General features: G+C 40.4%; 1 protein-coding gene across 1 annotated transcript; it reads right to left on the bottom strand.

The window, feature by feature from the left end:
• Positions 1-3,322: 3,322 nt before the first annotated feature.
• On the bottom strand, positions 3,323-9,754 carry KLF6 (KLF transcription factor 6). Its single transcript, XM_004390024.3, has 4 exons — positions 9,386-9,754; positions 6,001-6,574; positions 4,379-4,502; positions 3,323-3,876 (listed from the first exon to the last, which is right to left on the bottom strand). The coding sequence occupies exons 1-4, from the start codon at positions 9,485-9,487 to the stop codon at positions 3,825-3,827; spliced, it is 852 nt and encodes a 283-aa protein (XP_004390081.1). The 5' UTR covers positions 9,488-9,754; the 3' UTR covers positions 3,323-3,824.
• Between the last annotated feature and the right edge of the window lie 8,230 nt (positions 9,755-17,984).

Raw genomic sequence — 17,984 nt, 5'->3', positions numbered from 1 at the left:
TTAATAGAAACTGAAAATGGACTTCTAATGGATAGATGGACCAATTCCCACTAATCCACACAGTAAATTAAAACTGAGACTAAGATCTAAAGCTACTCATTTAGAACATTGTTCTCAAAAAGCTGCCTATTATTAAACTCTACATTTTATGCATTTGCTTAGCTTAAAAGAAAAAATAAAATGAAAACAAAGATATGAAATCATCTTGTGATAGTATAGGTGATCTTTTGCTTCCTGCCCTATTTTCCTGAGGTAGCCAGCGAAGGCTGTGGGGCTAAGACAGAGAGGGCTGGGGAAGAACGTGGGAATAGCTTCCAGGTCTGGCTTCCCTCCTCCATTCCATTGTCTCCACCACTCCCGTACTATCTTAAGCAAGGTGTGTGTGGCCAGGTGGCTGAAGAAAAGACTTGCTCTTATTGCTTAACAGAAGCAAGGCTGCTGAAACATGTGCTTGATGAGTAATAGTCCAAGGGATGAATTCAAGTTTCTCACTGTGTGGCTGTCTCTGTGATAGATTTCTCTGGTTTGAGTAACAGGAAGGTAATAAACAGCAAGCGTTTTCCTTCTGTGGCCCAAAGCCTGGTTGTTGTTTTTGTCAATCTTTGGAGAAGAGTATTCAATGCACTTCCTTGAGAGCCATGTCAGGCTCCTCCTTTCACTTTGGATCCTAGGACTGTGCTGGGGTAAGCTGAGAGGAAGGGATATGAGAGATAGGCAAATGGCTCTGAGTTAGACAATGGACATTTCCTAGAAGCCTCAGTGATTAAACCAGCAGGAATTTGTCTCAATAATCCCCCCAAAAAGCAACCAGACTCAAGATGCTGATAAGAATTCTTTTATGTTATTCCAATAAAAAATACATTCATACAGAAATATAACAATCTTGCAAAAAACAATTTCAAATAAAATCTTGTAAAACAAAATTTTACAAAAATCTTACAAAGATTCTTTAGATAACAGGGTGCTTCCAAAAAAAAAAAAAGGAAAAAGAAAAAAGAAATTTCACTAATAGAAATTTTTTTTTTTAATTTCAAGCAAAAAGTTTCTGCTTGATTGAGGCTCAGTTATCACCTGAACAGAATGTACTTCTTCATGTACTTGCTTATTATGAAAATTACAGGGATTGACATATGTGGCACCCAGCCCCACCCATTCAAACAACTCCGATGGTATTTCGTAAGTGAAACAAGCCAGTGCAAGTTTTTTTTTTTTTTTTTTGTCTTTTGTTTACCTTCTTGCTTAATGGAATTGTTATGGCTAAGCACACAGCATGGCCAAAAAAGGAGTTTTCCAAAACCCAGCAAATCAAATGCTTGGATTTTGAATTGCCAAAAGAAAAGTGCATTTTCTCCCTAAGCAAAATGGAATGAGTTATTTTGGTAAATGTATTCCTCAGACCAGATAAAAAACCAGTATTGTGAGCTTTAATCATTGCTCATTTCCGGGAAGATCAAACAAAATACCAGCACAGCCAGACTCATATGTATATATATATGTACGTATATATATGTATATATGTATATATATATATATATATATATAAAGAAAAGATCCACACCCACAAGCCAACAGCTGGATGAAATATCAGCTGCCCATGCTGCGGTATGCCAACTTGGGGAAATCACTCGTTTGAAAAACTGGGAGACTCTACATGCTGGAAAAAAATAGCTTCATCTGCATAAAAAGTGTTCTAAAAAAGAATCCCTGTAATTAGCTTACTGTTAGGTGAGATCTTCTAATAAGGCTGAAATTAAAAATCAAAACCTTAGTGTGTTTGAGTCCAACTAGTGTGCCAGTATTCTGTCTATGCCATTTCTTAATGGCCAAGGGTACCCTATTCCAAACATACCCATGATGACACCACCAAAGTCAAGAGTCTGGAATAGATTCAAAGCCAAGAACATCTTCGGCAAATCATTAAATTAAAGGTAAAGCCTCTATAAAAATTATAGTTATCATTTTTACCTCCTTTCTGGCCATTTTGAAATACTTCTTCACAGGCTGTGGAATTTTCTAGCTAACCATTCTAGTTTCTCCTTAAAAAAAATATTTATATATTATCTATATATATATATTTATATATATACACACATACACATACACACAAATATACATACACAAAAATTCCGCCCACTTTTTAAAAAAAGTAGTATACTTTTGGTGCTACCAACAGATAGATAGATATGTGAAACTTGTGCCTTTGAAGCAAATACGTTGGCATTATTTTTTTAGAATTCTGTATCTTTAATATGTGTGAAAATGGTACATATTAAATACAGCTGGGTGTGTTATCTATACAATTGTTGTGCACGGTTTATATGACAGTCTCACGGTGGCAGAGTTGGTCAGATTTTTCCATTATGATGTGTTTTCCGTTTTAACAATGACAGTCAAGTTGTCTAAAATATCAAACAAATACTGACATATTAAGGGAGTTCTCATATCTCTACTTGTCCTTGTGAAGGAGGACCTTAAAAGGATTTTTTTTTTTTCTGTATTATACATTGATACAGTACAATGCCAGGTGAAAAAAGAGCCTTAATAAAGCATGCATCACCCATACCCCTGTATGAGACCCCCCCCATATAAGGGGTCACTTGCATAAGGCACCATTATTAAGGTCAACAGTGCATTAACAGCTAGAAAACCAGAAATTAGTCCTCAAGGCATAAATAAGAGAAACTTAGCTGCATGAGAAAAACAGTTTCTAAGCTTTTAGTGGTTTTTATCCACCCAACTGAGAAAAATTTTAGCTTCTTCATCTAATGTAACATTAGACTAGCAATTCCCAGCCTGGCTTTCTGACACCCTAACATGTGTCCAATTTCTTCAAAGGGCATCACAAAAATCTCCAAAAAGGTTAACTCAAATTCACAATCATTTAAAAAATAATTCTAGGCTGCACAACACCTTTCTGGAAGGGCAGTGTTACAAAGTTGAAAGGGGAAAAAAATTGCGTCTTGCCAGGCCAAGATGGCGAGGAATCACCATATTAGACAAATTGAATCTTAGCTGCTCATTAACCGGGATCAAAATTGCAGTCCTGATTGAAAAATGGAAAAGCATAGAGTTCCCCAGAACCATGCATTACTTTTGTATTATAAGGAGAAGTTATAATTGTATTATATCTGTAAATATACAGCTTATACAATGGATTACAAATGAGCTCTGTAGCAAGTAAAACAAGCTACTTGACACATTGCACGTTCAATAGCTGCACCAGACACCAAAAGCACCTCTCACACCAGAGAGGGGCTCCCCTCCCCACACCCACTCGTCACTCAGGGGTCCTGGCTGCCCACCCCCGCCCTCCATATTTGTCCTTTTTTTTGTTTTTTTTTTTGTTTTTTTTTTCTAAGGTGCAGATACCCCCCACCCCAGGAAATGATTGGTGGTCATCTCATCTCATGGTATACTTCTTACACACAAAACATACAAACACCTTTTTTTCTGTCTCTTGTAGTTCTGTTACCACAAGGAAAAAAAGTTGGCCTCATCATACAATCAGTAATAGATCCTCAACATACAGTCAACCCACCCATTAACATTCTCAGTGCACATGCTCACGGCAAAGGCTTAGGAGCCACTCAGAAGGTTAGGTACCAGTGACGAGTCCAGGATCACCCAAACATCATGCACCATGGTTGCTATGCCGCTTCTTACATGACTTTTTTAGCCCTCGAAAGACCTTCCAAGGAGAGGTCCTGGAGGCAACTGGGTAGGGTGCAAAATGGCATGCTTTGGCTGGAACACGCATCCCTCCTTCCAAGGCCGGGTCTCAGCCTTGACGCCTTTTAGCCCACAGGATTCGCCCCTCTGCTCTCTCAGAGGTGTCTCTTCATGTGAAGGGCCAGGTGGTCAGACCTGGAAAAACACCTGCAAGAGGAAATAAGAGTACAAGAAGTCAGCTGGACATCACTCACTTTGTTTTTAGACGAACTGCCTAACTTCCCGTATGAGAGACCCTCAATCTCCACTGAAACCAAAGGTGGGAATCTTGTCTGATTCCTTACAAGTTTTTCAGGGACAGGAAATTTCAACTTACGAAATATAAATTAAAGGAGGTCTTAAACCAGCAGTTGCTCGGTTCTTAGGAGAACATTAATCTTCAAATTTGAAAACTGTTGAAGGGCAATCTTCAAAAAGTATAGATGAAATTACTTTATTTGCATGCACATGTGGTACAATAATTCCTAATTGAAAAATTAGCATATACTTTTTTTAAAAAAAGTCTTAGATTTGAAAAAGAAATGTTAATCAACTACAGGGGGAAAAAAATCTTCCTTTCTTCCAATATTTACTACATGCCTTCTAGATTCTGGTTACTGTACAACTGTGTACCTATGCCTCTTTGCAAGCACAGACCTCATTCACATACCTGTCACAGTGAGAACATTTAAAAGGCTTGGCACCAGTGTGCTTTCTGAAGTGTCTGGTTAACTCATCACTTCTTGCAAAACGCCACTCGCATCCTTCCCATGAGCATCTGTAAGGCTTTTCTCCTACAAAGAAAGCATATGACAAGTTCGCCATGACTTCATTGAAACAGTGAGGGAATATGGGTGTTACAACAATACTGTGCAAGCAGCAGTATGCAAATTAATTCATTACAAGTTCGGGGTCTGAGAGGCCTCAAGAATTCATTCACACTTCAGGAAAGGTCAGTATCTCATGATAATAGGGTAACCAGCATGAGCTCTTTTCTGACCTGGCCTCAGTACCCTAAGTGTTGTAGAAGTGACCCCAGGTTTGGCCAAAGTCACATTATTGCAATCAAAGTGAACACGTAAGAATGACAATTACTCAGATTGGTGAAATACTTCCGAGATGATGTGTCAGCCTACTGGAATAACAACCTTGTCAAGGCCACAGTTTTATTGCTTTCTCCATGGAAACTGTTTCTCTCAATTACTTATTTTGTTCCTTACTCACTTCCCTGTGGAATGAGGCTTTGTAGTTTCCTCTGGGACTTTCTACATTTCTCCAAAACTGAAGCTATGAGTTTCTGTGAAATCCCACTCCAAAGGTTTCAAATAACTTTCTAAACGGCAATCAAATACCAAATGAACTTTCTTCCCCAGTCAAATTACAAATATAAATTTAATAAAAGTGCCACCGGAGAATATAAAAAAATCCAAAAACCAATCACAGAGTGTGGTGTTGAAAAAGACACTGGCCTGGTTTTCAGAATCCCCAGGTCCTAATCTCAGCTGTGTCATCAATCCATTTGGCCCTGACTTCATCCCATGGGGATCTGCTTTCATTATTTGTAAGACAAGAGTTTGAATGAGTTGATCTCTGACATCCTTCCCCTCTACAATTTCTGTGACTTTTAACCAATTATCCTATAGATTGCCATGTTATTCTAAAATGGAACTTAGCAATGTTGTAGTAATGTTAAGATTTCTTTTTAAGTGGAATCAGGAAACAAAGGCTGCATGACACACGGTGCTACACACAGAGAAATTCTCAATAAACAGCCCCAGATCAATATTGCTTCTTGCAGAGTATGTCAGTCATGCTCAGCCCTCACTCTCACTGTAAACAGGAGTGAGCTCCTCATCGCCTAGAGACTGTCTGTCTTGACCTTCGAGTTTCAAGTCAAAAAATTAATGATAACTCAAGATAACATTATCCATGGAAAAGGGTTGAATGGGTACAATATACCCTTAGTAAACTGGATTGCTGGGGTGGGTGGAGGATTGAGTATAGATAGAGAACATAATTTAGCTTCTTGTTTGTTTAATCTGCAAGTGTTAACCATTCATCCAGCACAAATATCCAGTCTTTAAGATTCTACTCTATATTCCAAAAAGGTCCAGTTCTTTTGTGGAAAGAATGAGGAAGTGAGGTTGTGAATACTAGTAAGGCTCTGCAATGACAGCATCATTCAAAGCTCTGGGCTCTCACCCAGGGCTTGTGTAATTCAATGACAACACTACCATTGGGGTATTCAGCCCCAGCGGTCCCAACTCCTTTGGTATACATGAGGTTACTGACCTGTATGAGTGCGCTGATGTGCTTTCAAATGGGAACTTTTGGTGTAAACTTTTCTGCAGCCATTGAAGTGGCACCGATGGACTCTCCTCCTGCCATCTGGGGAGGTGTCGCCACTGCCCTTGTCACCAGGCTTTCCCACAGTCCCACTACGGATTTTACCCGGTGAGTGCAATTCCCCGGGTACACAATTCCACAGTTGAGAAGGTTCTCTGCTCAGTTCTGGAGAAGAAGGAGGAGTGGAAGTGACAGAGGAGCTCAGATTTCCTGAATTGACTAAAACTTCGCCTATTGGATCAGAGGTAAATTTAGTAGTAGGTGAAAGTTCTTCGGAGCTGTCAGATGATTCACTGCTCACATCCGAATTCAAGCTGTTGGTCTCTAAATTGTAACTCAAAGTTGGGCTGATTAGAGTGTCCTCTTGAGGACTAGAAGAAATCTTCAGTTCAGATTCCTCCTTTTTCTCCCGAGCCAGAATGATTTTGGTCCACAGATCTTCCTGGCTGTCAAATTTGATTTCTGATGCTGACACATAGCAGGGTTCGCTCTGGAGGTAACGTTCCAATTCTAGGCAGGTCTGTGCAAAAGGAGCCAAAAAAAGGGATGTGATTGTTACAATTGCTGAAAATGGAACTGAGAGCACATTTGCAAACACATGCAGGAATGGGAGAACAAATGGGCTGTTGCAGTATCACTGCGGGTGAAAAACCTTTTATAATTGAGAATAGGTGTCTTTCTCAAAGTTAGAAAAAATTTGTTTCTAGGAATTACGGGTAAGGATTCAAAAGAAAACAACAGAGGGTGAAACCTCTCTTGGCTTTTCAAACATTGGACTAATGACCAAAATGAGTGATGCTCATTGAGCCAGTTTTTGTTATAGTTACCAGTGTTGACATTTCTAATGAGTTTCCCGTAAACCACACAAAGAAAGCCAGCCGCACGCACATTCACCCCCAACAGGTTTAACCAGATTATCTGACATTCTCAAGAACCATCTTCATTAAAGAAAGTCAAAGCCATTCACCCTTCACATGCTGACACATATTCATACAACAGGGCAGAAAGACAGCCCTGCACGCAGTGTGGTCTGACTGACTCCCTTGAAAACAGAGCTGACAGCACAATGCCACACTGGAGCAAGATAGCAGCTAGCTGACAATGTGTACTCAGGGACATCAGTGGAGGGCAGATAAACCACTCATTTCCTATGTATCAGAGACCTCAGAGGCTTTCAAAGGATGCCATTTCCAAGTGCAGGGCCATGTACACCACCAAACTTTAATGACTTCTACAGTGGTCAGAGAAAAACAAGGCATTTCAACAGCACGAGTGGAGAAATCATTCCAGAATGGCCATATGCTATTGTAAAGTATGCAAGAGGGGAAATTACTCCACGGCCCTGCTGGGAGTCCCACAATGAACAAGAACTTTATCTACTGGCCAAGAGTACAACTGCATGAGTCATCACTCTATTTCTTTCACGCAATGCCAAAGGAGACTTCCTTTTGAAATTCTGACCAAAGGCCAAGAAAGTATTTGGTTCAAATATACATGCAGTGTGTCATGTAGAGAGTGGGCCCCCTCCCCAGCCCCCACAACCAACCTTTCAAGAAGCTACAACTGCCGAGATCAGCATCCCCTCTCCCCACCATTTCAAACTTTCTAGCCACTGGAAAAGAAAAATGGTAGGACACATTTTAGGATTAAATGATTTTTTCCCTCATTTCCACCAGGGTTAGTTGCCTGTATGTCCATATAAGGTTGTCTATAAGACCGGCAATTCCACACATGTAAATGTCTATACCAAACTCTGCTCTTTTAAGCAAATCATTTTCAGGACAGATAACCTTCCCGGCTTTAAGCAAAGCCTATCCAAAGAGCTCGCTCTTCGCGATGTGCCTTCTCTTATAATACTGTACATATTCTCCCCCCTTCCCCACTCATCACATATCAAGCATGGGCAAGCTAGGGAGAAAACAAAATAATTGTTTTCTCTTTACACCTCAAACTAGACATTTGAGTTGCAATGCATACTAACGTATTCTGAAGAGAGACAGCAATATATTTTATCAGTGTTCCATAAAAAAAAGGAAAGCACATTTATTGAGATCTTGATAAACTTTAATAATCTGGCTAATTCAAAATCTCCATTATGTAGTGAGCACTAGGGACGAGAACGAAGCTCTCGGTGAGTTTAAATGCCTCTGAAGGAGACCAGGAGCCAAGTCTGGCTTTTTGCTCAAATCCCAAATGCCCGAAGGAAACTACTTAGATCAATTTCAATCACTACTATGGAGCAGCTTCTTTGAGGAGGAAAAAGGGGGGAGGGGAAGAGTAAGGCAAGAGAGGATTGTGAACAATTAAGCAGGCATGTGAAGGCTGCAACACTTTGCATTTCATCTGCATTAAAAGCTCTCCTGGCTTTGAAACTACCAGAATATATCTGAGCTGGTAATTCGCTTGGTGACAAAAAGGAAACAGCACAAAAGACACCAAACCCTCCTTATATCTTTTTAAAGACAATGGGACAAGTGTCAGGGTTTCTCTTCCCTCCAGCAATCCTACAGATTTAAGGGGGTTAAGAAATAAGTTTCTTAAATTTCCAACGCCAAAAAATCCAGTCCCACTAAAATGCCGGAAACCGAGGTTCTTCCCAAACCAAGACTTGAAGCAATTAGGGCAGGCTCATTGTCATATGATTGACAAGTCACTGGTTGTGCAAACATTTTTTTTTTTTTTCCTGGTCAACAAGAGAAACAGGTAAGAAAAATAAGGCAGATTTAGGCAAATCTTAGGGATTCCAAAGAGGTAAAAGAAATTGGAAATGACATAGGAAAAAAGAGCTGATGGCTTTTTCACCGGCAAAATTTTAAATTTAAAACGTACATGTATAAACACCAAAACAAAAACAAAATCGCTTAAAAAAAATCCCTTGCCAGTAAATACAAGTTCGTATGACAAGATCCAGCTGTGGAGTTTGGACCAGGTACAAGCACAAAACTTCTGCCAAGGGCTCGCTCAGTACGGGATCGAGCGAAAGCAAAACTGAGGAGGTTGGCGTTCCACTCTGGTGGTTGCTGTTTAGAAGATCCAAAACGGCAAAAACACTCTGGGAACGACGAATTGTCGCTCCGCTTTACTTAAATGACAACTCCGCTTCAGGTTGTAAAAGCCATTTCAAGTGCCTTCGGAACCAGAGGCATTACGGCTAAATTTAAAAACTAATTACCTTCATTTTAAAAATTACCCAAACAATAAAAAAAATAATAATACACCTCCAATCACACACAATCTTAATTTTTTCCTCCATCCACTCCTCCCTCAGTGTACCGGGGACACTGGGCATTCTTTTTAACTCAGCGCCTTGTATATTAAAATCCCTATTTACCTGTTGCCAATATTCTTCCAGGGATGGTAAAGCTGAGAAGTAACCCGTTTCATGCACAATCTGGAGTTCCTGGAAGATGCTGCACATTGGGAGTACATCCATGTCGGGTTGGAAAATAAAGTCAATTCTGTTGTAAAAATAGGGAGGTGTGTGGTCTGTAGTCAGAGAGATGTAAAACTCTCTCCCGAAATCACAAGAGTCAATTCCTGCAGAGGAGGTGAAAGTTTCATGCAAACTCAACTGCACAGCAATTAGACGCCTCAAATTCGGATTCTCCTGGATCACAGAGACTTGCTCAGGAACCTACACAATATTTGCAAACACTGAACTGACTGCAAACGTAACCCCTGCAAAACTTCCCTATTCAAAGCTCTTCTGCCAGCCTCTCCCCCCTCCCTCCTCCTCCTCCTCCTCCTTCTGCCTTGGCTCCCCCCACTTCTCCCCTCCCCCCACGTGACTAGCTCTGCGCTGGCTCTACAAGCGGCCCAATCGCGACATACCCGTCCTGGAAGTTGAGCACCTATGATGTCAGCTTCGACCAATCTCCGGTTGCAATACACAGCTGCCCCGCCTGGCGTGACCGAGCCTCTCCATCACAACCTTTACTATTGGCTCAATTCGAAATTTCCCCTCGTCTGATTGGTAGGCTGCATCGCAAGCTATTTTTAGCAACATATATAAGGCGCGAGCTCCGTCGCTGCTGAAGGAGTCGGTACGTTGTGGTAGCGCTGCCTATCCGGCGTTCACTGCTGCCTGTGGCCGCTGCGAGCGTGGCTGAGCTACCGCCGACGGGGAGAAAGCTGCGGCCTCCCTGAGTTGCGGGAGAGCCCACGGGGCTCCGTCGCTTTCATTCTCTCCAGTTCTTTCCCCAGCCTGCGTCACACAGCTACCGTGATAGCGATAGTTCCCGACAAAGCACCTTCACGACCGATCCTCCCCGTCCGCTCCCCGGCGCGCCTCGGAGCGTTCCGTGAGCGAAGGGCGCCGAGCTTGCGGTCGGCCCGCAAGCTTCACCCGCGGCCTTCCGCGTCCCTCCCGCGCGGGGCTCTGCGCCGCCGTGGTTTCGCGGGCTCCTCTAGGGCCGCCGCGGGGTAACAGCAGCGGCCGGCGCCGGGCGTCCCGAGCCGCGTTCGCCCGCTCGCCCGCGGCCTCGGCGGCTCCGAGCGCCCTGCCTAGGAGCCTTCTTACCCGTAGGCCCACGCTTTCCGGCTACCGGACTTTACGAAGTCAGAGACTCTGGATGGAGCCGAGGGGAGACCACCGGGGGACGAAAAGACACTTAGGGAGCCCCAGGCGTCCCGAGCTGCGGTGGAAGGGGTCTCAGGACTTAAACAGATTCTGTACGAAATGTGATGAGAGCTACGTACGAGGGAAGTGTAAAAAAAAAAAAAATCTCCTTTAAAGTTCCCCTAAAATGTTCAGCTGACATCAAGGGTTTGCAAGGCTGAACCGAACGTACCTACACTGAATGCAGCCCCACACCTGGGCGAGCTGGGTCGTGCGGTCCAGGAGCTCGGAGGGCGTCGGAGCCCAGTTTATTTGTATAACCTGGGAGAGGAGGGCGGTGAGCGGGGTTGGGTAACTTGTTGGCAAAGGAGGCAAAACAACTGGTAAGACTAATTTTGGGCCTGCCAACTTACGTGGTGGATTTTGAAACAAATTTCTGGTTTTACACTGAATCTGCGGGAACTCGATTTTGCCTTTAAAAAAGAAACGACCTGCAAACTGGCATTCAAAAACTCTGGTCCCTGGACTAGAACAGCATTGGCATCACCTGGAGCTCAGGGGGAGGGCCCAGCGATTATGGTTTAACAAGCTCTCCAGGTGGTTTTGATGCAGGCTAAAATTTGGGAATCACTGATCTATAACTTAAAGTGTCCTTTTACTTGTTACCGACCTATATACAACAGTTCTCACTGTATGAAAATGCAGACTATACTTCTAATTGGGAGAAATCTGTTTATCTAGTAGAGCAGCAACCTCAAAAGACACCCACCAAGGTTAACAGCTAGGTTTTTCCCATGAATGTGTAAACAATTTAAATTAGGTTGAAGGCAAAACTTAATGTATATTATTCATCTCAATTATCTCCTAAAATACACTATAATGTTGGTTTTGAAGCAAAATACCAAGAACATGAGCAGTGTGCTTTTTTTAAGTTCAAAATGGAAAACTGAATTATAGCTACTATTATAATTTGGTGGCGCAAACCGTTACGTGCTCCAGTATTAGCAGAAGGTTGGCATTCATACCCACCAAGATGCACCTCTGGAGTAAGGCCTGGCAAACTGCTTCTGAAAGGTCATAGGCTTGAAAACCCTATGGAGCACAGTTCTACTCTCACACATGGGGTCCTCATGAGTAAGAACAATTATAATTTTTAATTTTTTTATGGTACTTTAGATGAACGTTTACAGAGCAAACTAGTTTCTCATTAAATAATCAATACACATATTGATTTGTGACATCGGTTGCCGGCCGCACAACATGTCAGCAACACTCCCCATCTCAACCTTGGGTTCCGCATTACCAGCTTTCCTGTCCCCTCCTGCCATCTCCTTCTTGCCCCTGGGCTGGTGTGCCCAGTTAGTCTCTCTTTCTCTCTCTCTTTTTTTTTTTTTTTTTTTTAATAAATTATGCTTTAAGTAAAAGTTTACAGTTCAAGTCAGTTTCTAATACAAAAATTTATACACACATTCTGTCTTAGTCATCTAGTGCAGCTATAACAGAAATACCACAATGGGTGGTTTTAACAAAGAGAAGTTTATTTTCTTACAGTAAAGTAGGCTAAAAGTCCAGATTCAGGGTGTCAGCTCCAGGGGAAGGCTTTCTCTCTCTCTGCCTTCGCATCAGTGTTCCCCCGGACTAGGAGCTTCTTGGCACAGGGACCCGGGTCCAAAGGACGCTCTCTGCTCCTGGCACTGCTTTCTTGATGGTATGAGGTCCCCCTGTCTCTCTGCTCACTTATGTCTTTTATATCTCAAGACATTGCCTCAGGATACAATCCAATCTTGTAGACTGAGTCCTGCTTTACTAACACAACTGTAGCCCATCCTCCGTCATTAACATCATAGAGGCAAGATTTACAACATATAGGAAAACCACACAATACCAGGTAATCATGGCCCAGCCAACCTGATACACACGTTTTTTGGGGGACATAATTCAATCCATGACACATTGTATGTAGTTGCTCTATAATGTGACAGTACACTCCTTTCCACCCCCAGGAGCTGCCCATTTAGTCTCATGTATCTACTTGAGCTAAGAAGCACTCTCTTCATGAGTATCACTTTATGTCCCATAGTCCAGTCTAATCTATGTCTAAAGAGTTGGCTTCGGGAATGATTTCAGTTCTGGGCTAACAGAGTCTGGGGGCCATGTCTTCTGGGATCCTTCCAGTCTCAGTCAGACCATTAACTCCGGTCTTTTTACTAGAATTTGAGTTCTGCACCCCACTTTTTTCCTGCTCCATCAGGGACTCTCTGTTGTGTTCCTTGTCACGGCGGTCATTGGTGGTAGCCGGGCACCATCTAGTTCTTCTAGTCTCAGGCTGATAGAGTCTCTGGTTTATGTGGCCTTTTCTGTCTCTTGGGCTAGTATTTTCCTTGTGTATTTGATGTTCTTCATTCTCCGTTACTCCAGGTGGGTTGGGACCAATTGATGCATCTTAGATAGCCACTCACTAGCTTTTAAGACCCCAGATGCCACTCACCAAAAAGGGATGCAGAACATCTTCTTAATAAACTTTGTTATGCCAATTGACCTAGATGTCCCCTGAAAGCACAGTCCCCAGACCTCTGCCCCTCCTACTCTGTCTCCCAAAGTGTTTGGTTGTATTCAGGAAACTTCTTAGCTTTTGGTTTAGTCCAGTTGTGCTGACTTCCCCTGTATTGTGTGTTGTCCTTCCCTTCAACTGAGACAATTCTTATCTACTATCTAGTTAGTGAATACCCCTCTCTCTCCCTCTCCACCCTTGTAACCATCAGAGAATGTTTTCTTCTGTGTTTAAACCTCTTCTTGAGTTTTTATGATAATAGTCTCATACAAAATTTGTCCTTGTGCAACTGACTAATTTCACTCAGCATAACACCTTCTGAATTCATAATGTTATAAGACGTTTTGCTGATTCATCATTGTTCTTTATTGTTGGGTGGTATTCCATTGTGTGAATATACCATAATTTGGTTATTCATTTGTCTGTTAATGAGCACCTAGGTTGTTTCCATCTTTTTGCTATTGTCGACAGTGCTGCAATGAACATGGATATACATATATCTATTCATGTGACGAGCTCTTATTTCTGTAGGATATATTCCAATGAGTGGGATTGCTGGATCGTGTGATACTTCTGTTTCTAGCTTTTCAAAGAAGCCGCAAATCAATTTCCAAAGTGGTTGTACCATTTTACATTCCCAACAGCAGTGTATAAGTGTTCCAGTCTCTCCACAACCTCTTCAGCATTTATTATTTTGTGTGTTTTTGGATTAATGCTAGCCTTGTTGGCGTGGGATGGTATCTCATTGTAGTTTTGATTTGCGTTTCTCTAATGGCTAATGATCGTGAGCATTTCTTCATGTTATCTGTTAGCTGCCTGAGTATCTTCTTTGGTGAAGTGCCTGTTCATATTCTTTGCCCATTTCTTAATTGGGTTATTTGTATTTTTGTTCTTGAGGTTTTGCTGTATCTTGTAGATTTTAGAGATTAGATGTTGATCAGATTTGTCATAGCCAAATTTTTTTCCCAGTCTGTATGTTGTCATTTTACCCCTTTGGTGAAGTCTTTGGATGAGAATAAGTGTTTGATTTTTAGGAGCTCCCAGTTATCTAGTTTCTCTTCTGGTGTTTCTGCATTGTTAGTAATGTTTTGCATTCTGTTTATGCCATGTTTTAGGGCTTCTAGCGTTGTCCCTATTTTTTCTTCCATGATTATTATCATTTTAAATTTTATATTTGGGTCTTTGATCCATTTTGAGTAGTTTTTCTGCATGACGTAAGGTATGGGTCTTGTTTCAGTTTTTTGCAGATGGATATCCAGTTATGCCAGCACAATTTGTTAAAGAGACTGCCTTTTCCCCAATTAATGGATTTTGGGACTTTGTCTAATATTAGCTGCTTATAGGTGGATGAATTTACCTCTGGATTCTCAGTTCTTTTCCACTGGACTATGTATCTGTTGTTGTATCAGTACCAGGCTGTTTTGACTACCATGGCAGTATAATAGGTCCTAAAATCAGGTAGTGTAAGACCTCTCACTTTGTTCTTCTTCTTGAGTAATGCTTTACTTATCCTGGGCCTCTTCCCTTTTCATATGATGTTGGTGATTTGTTTCTCCATCTCATTAAAAAATGCCAGTGGAATCTGGTTCAGGATTGCATTGTATCTGTAGATCACTTTGGTAGAATTAACATTTTTCACTATGTCTAGTCTTCCTATCCATGAGCAAGGTATGTTTTTCCACATATGCAGGTCTCTTTTGGTTTCTTGCAGTAGTGTCTTGTGGATTTCCTTGTATAGGTCTTTTACGTCTCTGGTTAGATTTATTCCTAAGTATTTTATCCTCTTGGGGGCTATTTTTAATGGTATTAATTTGATGATTTCCTCTTTAAAGTTCTCTTTGTTGGCGTAGAGAAATCTAACTGATTTTTGGATGTTTGTCTCATATCCTGATACTTTGCTAAAATCATTTATTAGTTTCAGTAGTTTTCTTGTGGATTCTTTGGGGTTTTCTGTGTATAAGATCATATCATCTGCAAATAGAGATACTTTTGCTTCTTCCTTACTAGTTTGGATGCCTTTCATTTCTTTTTCTAGCCTAATTTCTCTGATTAAGACCTCCAGCACAGTGTTGAATAAGAGTGGTGATAAAGGGCATCCTTGTCTGGCTCCCATTCTCAAGGAGAATGCTTTCAGACTTTCTCCATTTAGGATGATATTGGCTGTTGGCTTTGTATAAATGCCCTTAATTATGTTGAGAAATTTCCCTTCTGTTTCTATTTTGCTGAGAGTTTTTATCATGAATGGGTGTTGGACTTTGTCAAATGCCTTTTCTGCATCAATTGATAAGATCATGTGGTTCTTGTCTTTTACTTATGTGATGGATTACATTGATTGTTTTTCTAATGTTGAACCATCCCTGCATACCTGATATGAATCCCACTTAGTCATGAAGTATTATTTTTTTGATATGTTGTTGTATTCTATTGTCTAGAATTTTGTTGAGGATTTTTGTGTCTATGTTCATGAGAGATATTGGTCTGTAATTTTCTACTTTTGTAGTGTCTTTATCTGGTTTTGGTATCAGGGTTATGCCAGCTTCATAGAATGTGTTCAGGAGTATTCCGTCCTTTTCTATGCTCTGAAATACCTTTGGTAGTAGTGATATTAACTCTTCTTTGAAAGTTTTGTAGAATTCTCCAGTGAAACTGTCAGGGCTAGGTTTTTTTTTTGTTTTTTTTTTTTTTAAATTGAGAGTTTCTTAATTACCTTTTCAATCTCTTCTTTTGTTATAGGTTTATTTAGTTTTTCTTCTTCTGTTTGTGTTAGTTTAGGTAGGTAGTGTGTTTCTAGAAATTTGTCCATTTCCTCTAGGTTTACAAATTTGCTAGAGTACACCTTTTCATAGTATTCTGTTACGATTCTTTTTATTTCAGTTGAGTCTGTTGTGATATTGCCTGTCTCATTTCTTATTTGAGTTATTTGCTTCCTCTCCTGTTTGGCCAATGTTTTATTGATTTTGTTGATCTTTTCAAAGAACCACCTTTTGGTCTTGTTAACTCTTTCAGTTGTTTTTCTATTTTCTATTTCATTTAATTCTGCCTAATTTTTATTGTATGCTTTCTTCTGGTGCCCGAGGGCTTCTTTTGCTGCTCTCTTTCTATTTGTTCAAGTTGTAGGGTTAATGTTTTGATTTTGGGCTCTTCCTCTTTTTGGATGTGTGCATTTATTGCTATAAACTGACATCTGAGCACTGCTTTTGCTGTGTCCCAAAGGTTCTAGTAGGATGTGTTTTCATTCTCATTAGATTCTGTGAATTTCTTTATTCCATCCTTAATTTTTTCTATATCCGAGTAGTTTTTGAGCAAGGTGTTGTTCAGTTTCCATGTGTTTGATTTTTTTTCCTTGCTTGTTCTGTTGTTGATTTCTACTTTTATGGCTTTATGGTCAGAAAAGATGCTTTGTAATATTTCAATGCTTTGGATTCTGTTAAGGCTTGCTTTATGGCCTAATATGTGGTCTATTCTGGAAAATGTTCCATGTTCATTAGAAAAGAAAGTACACTTGGTGCTGTTTGCTGGAGTGTTCGGTATATGTCTATGACATCAAGTTGGTTGATTGTGGCATTTAGATCTTCCATATCCTTACTAAGCTTCTTTCTGGATGTTCTGTTATTCACAAAAGTCGTGTGTTGAAGTCTCCTACTATTATTGTGGGGCTGTCTATCTCTCTTTTTAATGCTGTTAGAGTTTATGTATTTTGGAGCCCTGTTATGGGGTGCGTAGATATATATTATGGTTATGTCCTCCTGGTGAATTATATATAGTGTCCTTCCTTATCCTTTGTGATGGCTTTTCCTTTAAAGTCTATTTTGTCAGAGATTAATATTACCACTCCTGCTCTTTTTTGATTGTTGTTTGCTTGATAGATTTTTTCTATCCTTTGAGTTTTAGTTTGTTTGTGTCTTTAAGTCTAAGATGTGTCTCTTGTAGGCAGCATATAGATGGGTCATGTTTTTATCCATTCTGTCACTCTCTGTCTCTTTATTGATGCATTTAGTCTATTTACATTCAGCATAATTACTGATACATATGAGTTTAATGCTGTCATTTTGATATCTTTTTTTGTGTGTATGTTGCTGACAGTTTCTTTGTTTCACTTAATTTTCTATGCTGAGTCATTTTTCTTTATGTATTTTCTTTTCATCTTTTTCATTGTTGTTGATTTTGTATTTGCTGAGTCTTTATGTTTTTCTTGTTTTTTATTTTGATGTGTAAGATTGTTAGTTTCCTTTGTGGTTACTTTGATATTACTCCTTTTTTTCTAAGTTTAAACCAAACTTTTATTTCTTTATATCGCCTTGACTTCCTCTCCATAAGAAAGATCTTTGACTACATTTTTTTAGTCCTTCTTTTTTGTTTTAATGTTGTCATCTTTTACATATTGACGTGTCTGTTTCCCTATTTTCAGTGTTTTAGCTTTGATTTATGTTTGTGACTTCCCTATCTGGGTTGATATCTGGTTGCTCTGTCCTGTGTTCTAGTCTTAGTTTGTTATCTGATGTTATTGATTTTCTAACCAGAAGACTCCCTTTAGTATTTCTTGTAATTTTAAGTCTCGTTTTGTTTTGTGGGGCTGTCTAATCCTTGGCTGCATGGTGAACCTTAGGAGTGATTTCATTACTGAGCTAAAAGGATATCCAGGGACCATGGTCTCAGGATTTCTCCAGTCTGTGAGATGAGTAAGTCTGGTCTTTTTTTTGTGTGTGTGTGTGCGTGTGTGTGTGTGTTTGTGTGTGTGTGTGTGTGTGTGTGTGAGTGAGTTAAAATTTTCTTCTACATTTTTCTCCAGCTCTGTCCAGGACCCTCTATTGTGATCCCGGT

This window comes from Trichechus manatus, unplaced genomic scaffold (assembly GCF_000243295.1).
Source record: "Trichechus manatus latirostris isolate Lorelei unplaced genomic scaffold, TriManLat1.0 scaffold00276, whole genome shotgun sequence".
NCBI lineage: Eukaryota > Metazoa > Chordata > Mammalia > Sirenia > Trichechidae > Trichechus > Trichechus manatus.
This window is presented reverse-complemented; position numbering and strand designations above follow the sequence as displayed.

Excerpts from the sequence above, each read along its gene's own strand:
- KLF6 (XM_004390024.3), bottom strand. The coding sequence starts at position 9,487 with ATGGATGTACTCCCAATGTGCAGCATCTTCCAGGAACTCCAGATTGTG. Across the intron at positions 6,575-9,385 it reads TGGAAGAATATTGGCAACAG|ACCTGCCTAGAATTGGAACG; the intron begins GTAAATAGGGAT and ends CCTTTTGCACAG. Across the intron at positions 4,503-6,000 it reads ACATCAGCGCACTCATACAG|GAGAAAAGCCTTACAGATGC; the intron begins GTCAGTAACCTC and ends CTTTCTTTGTAG.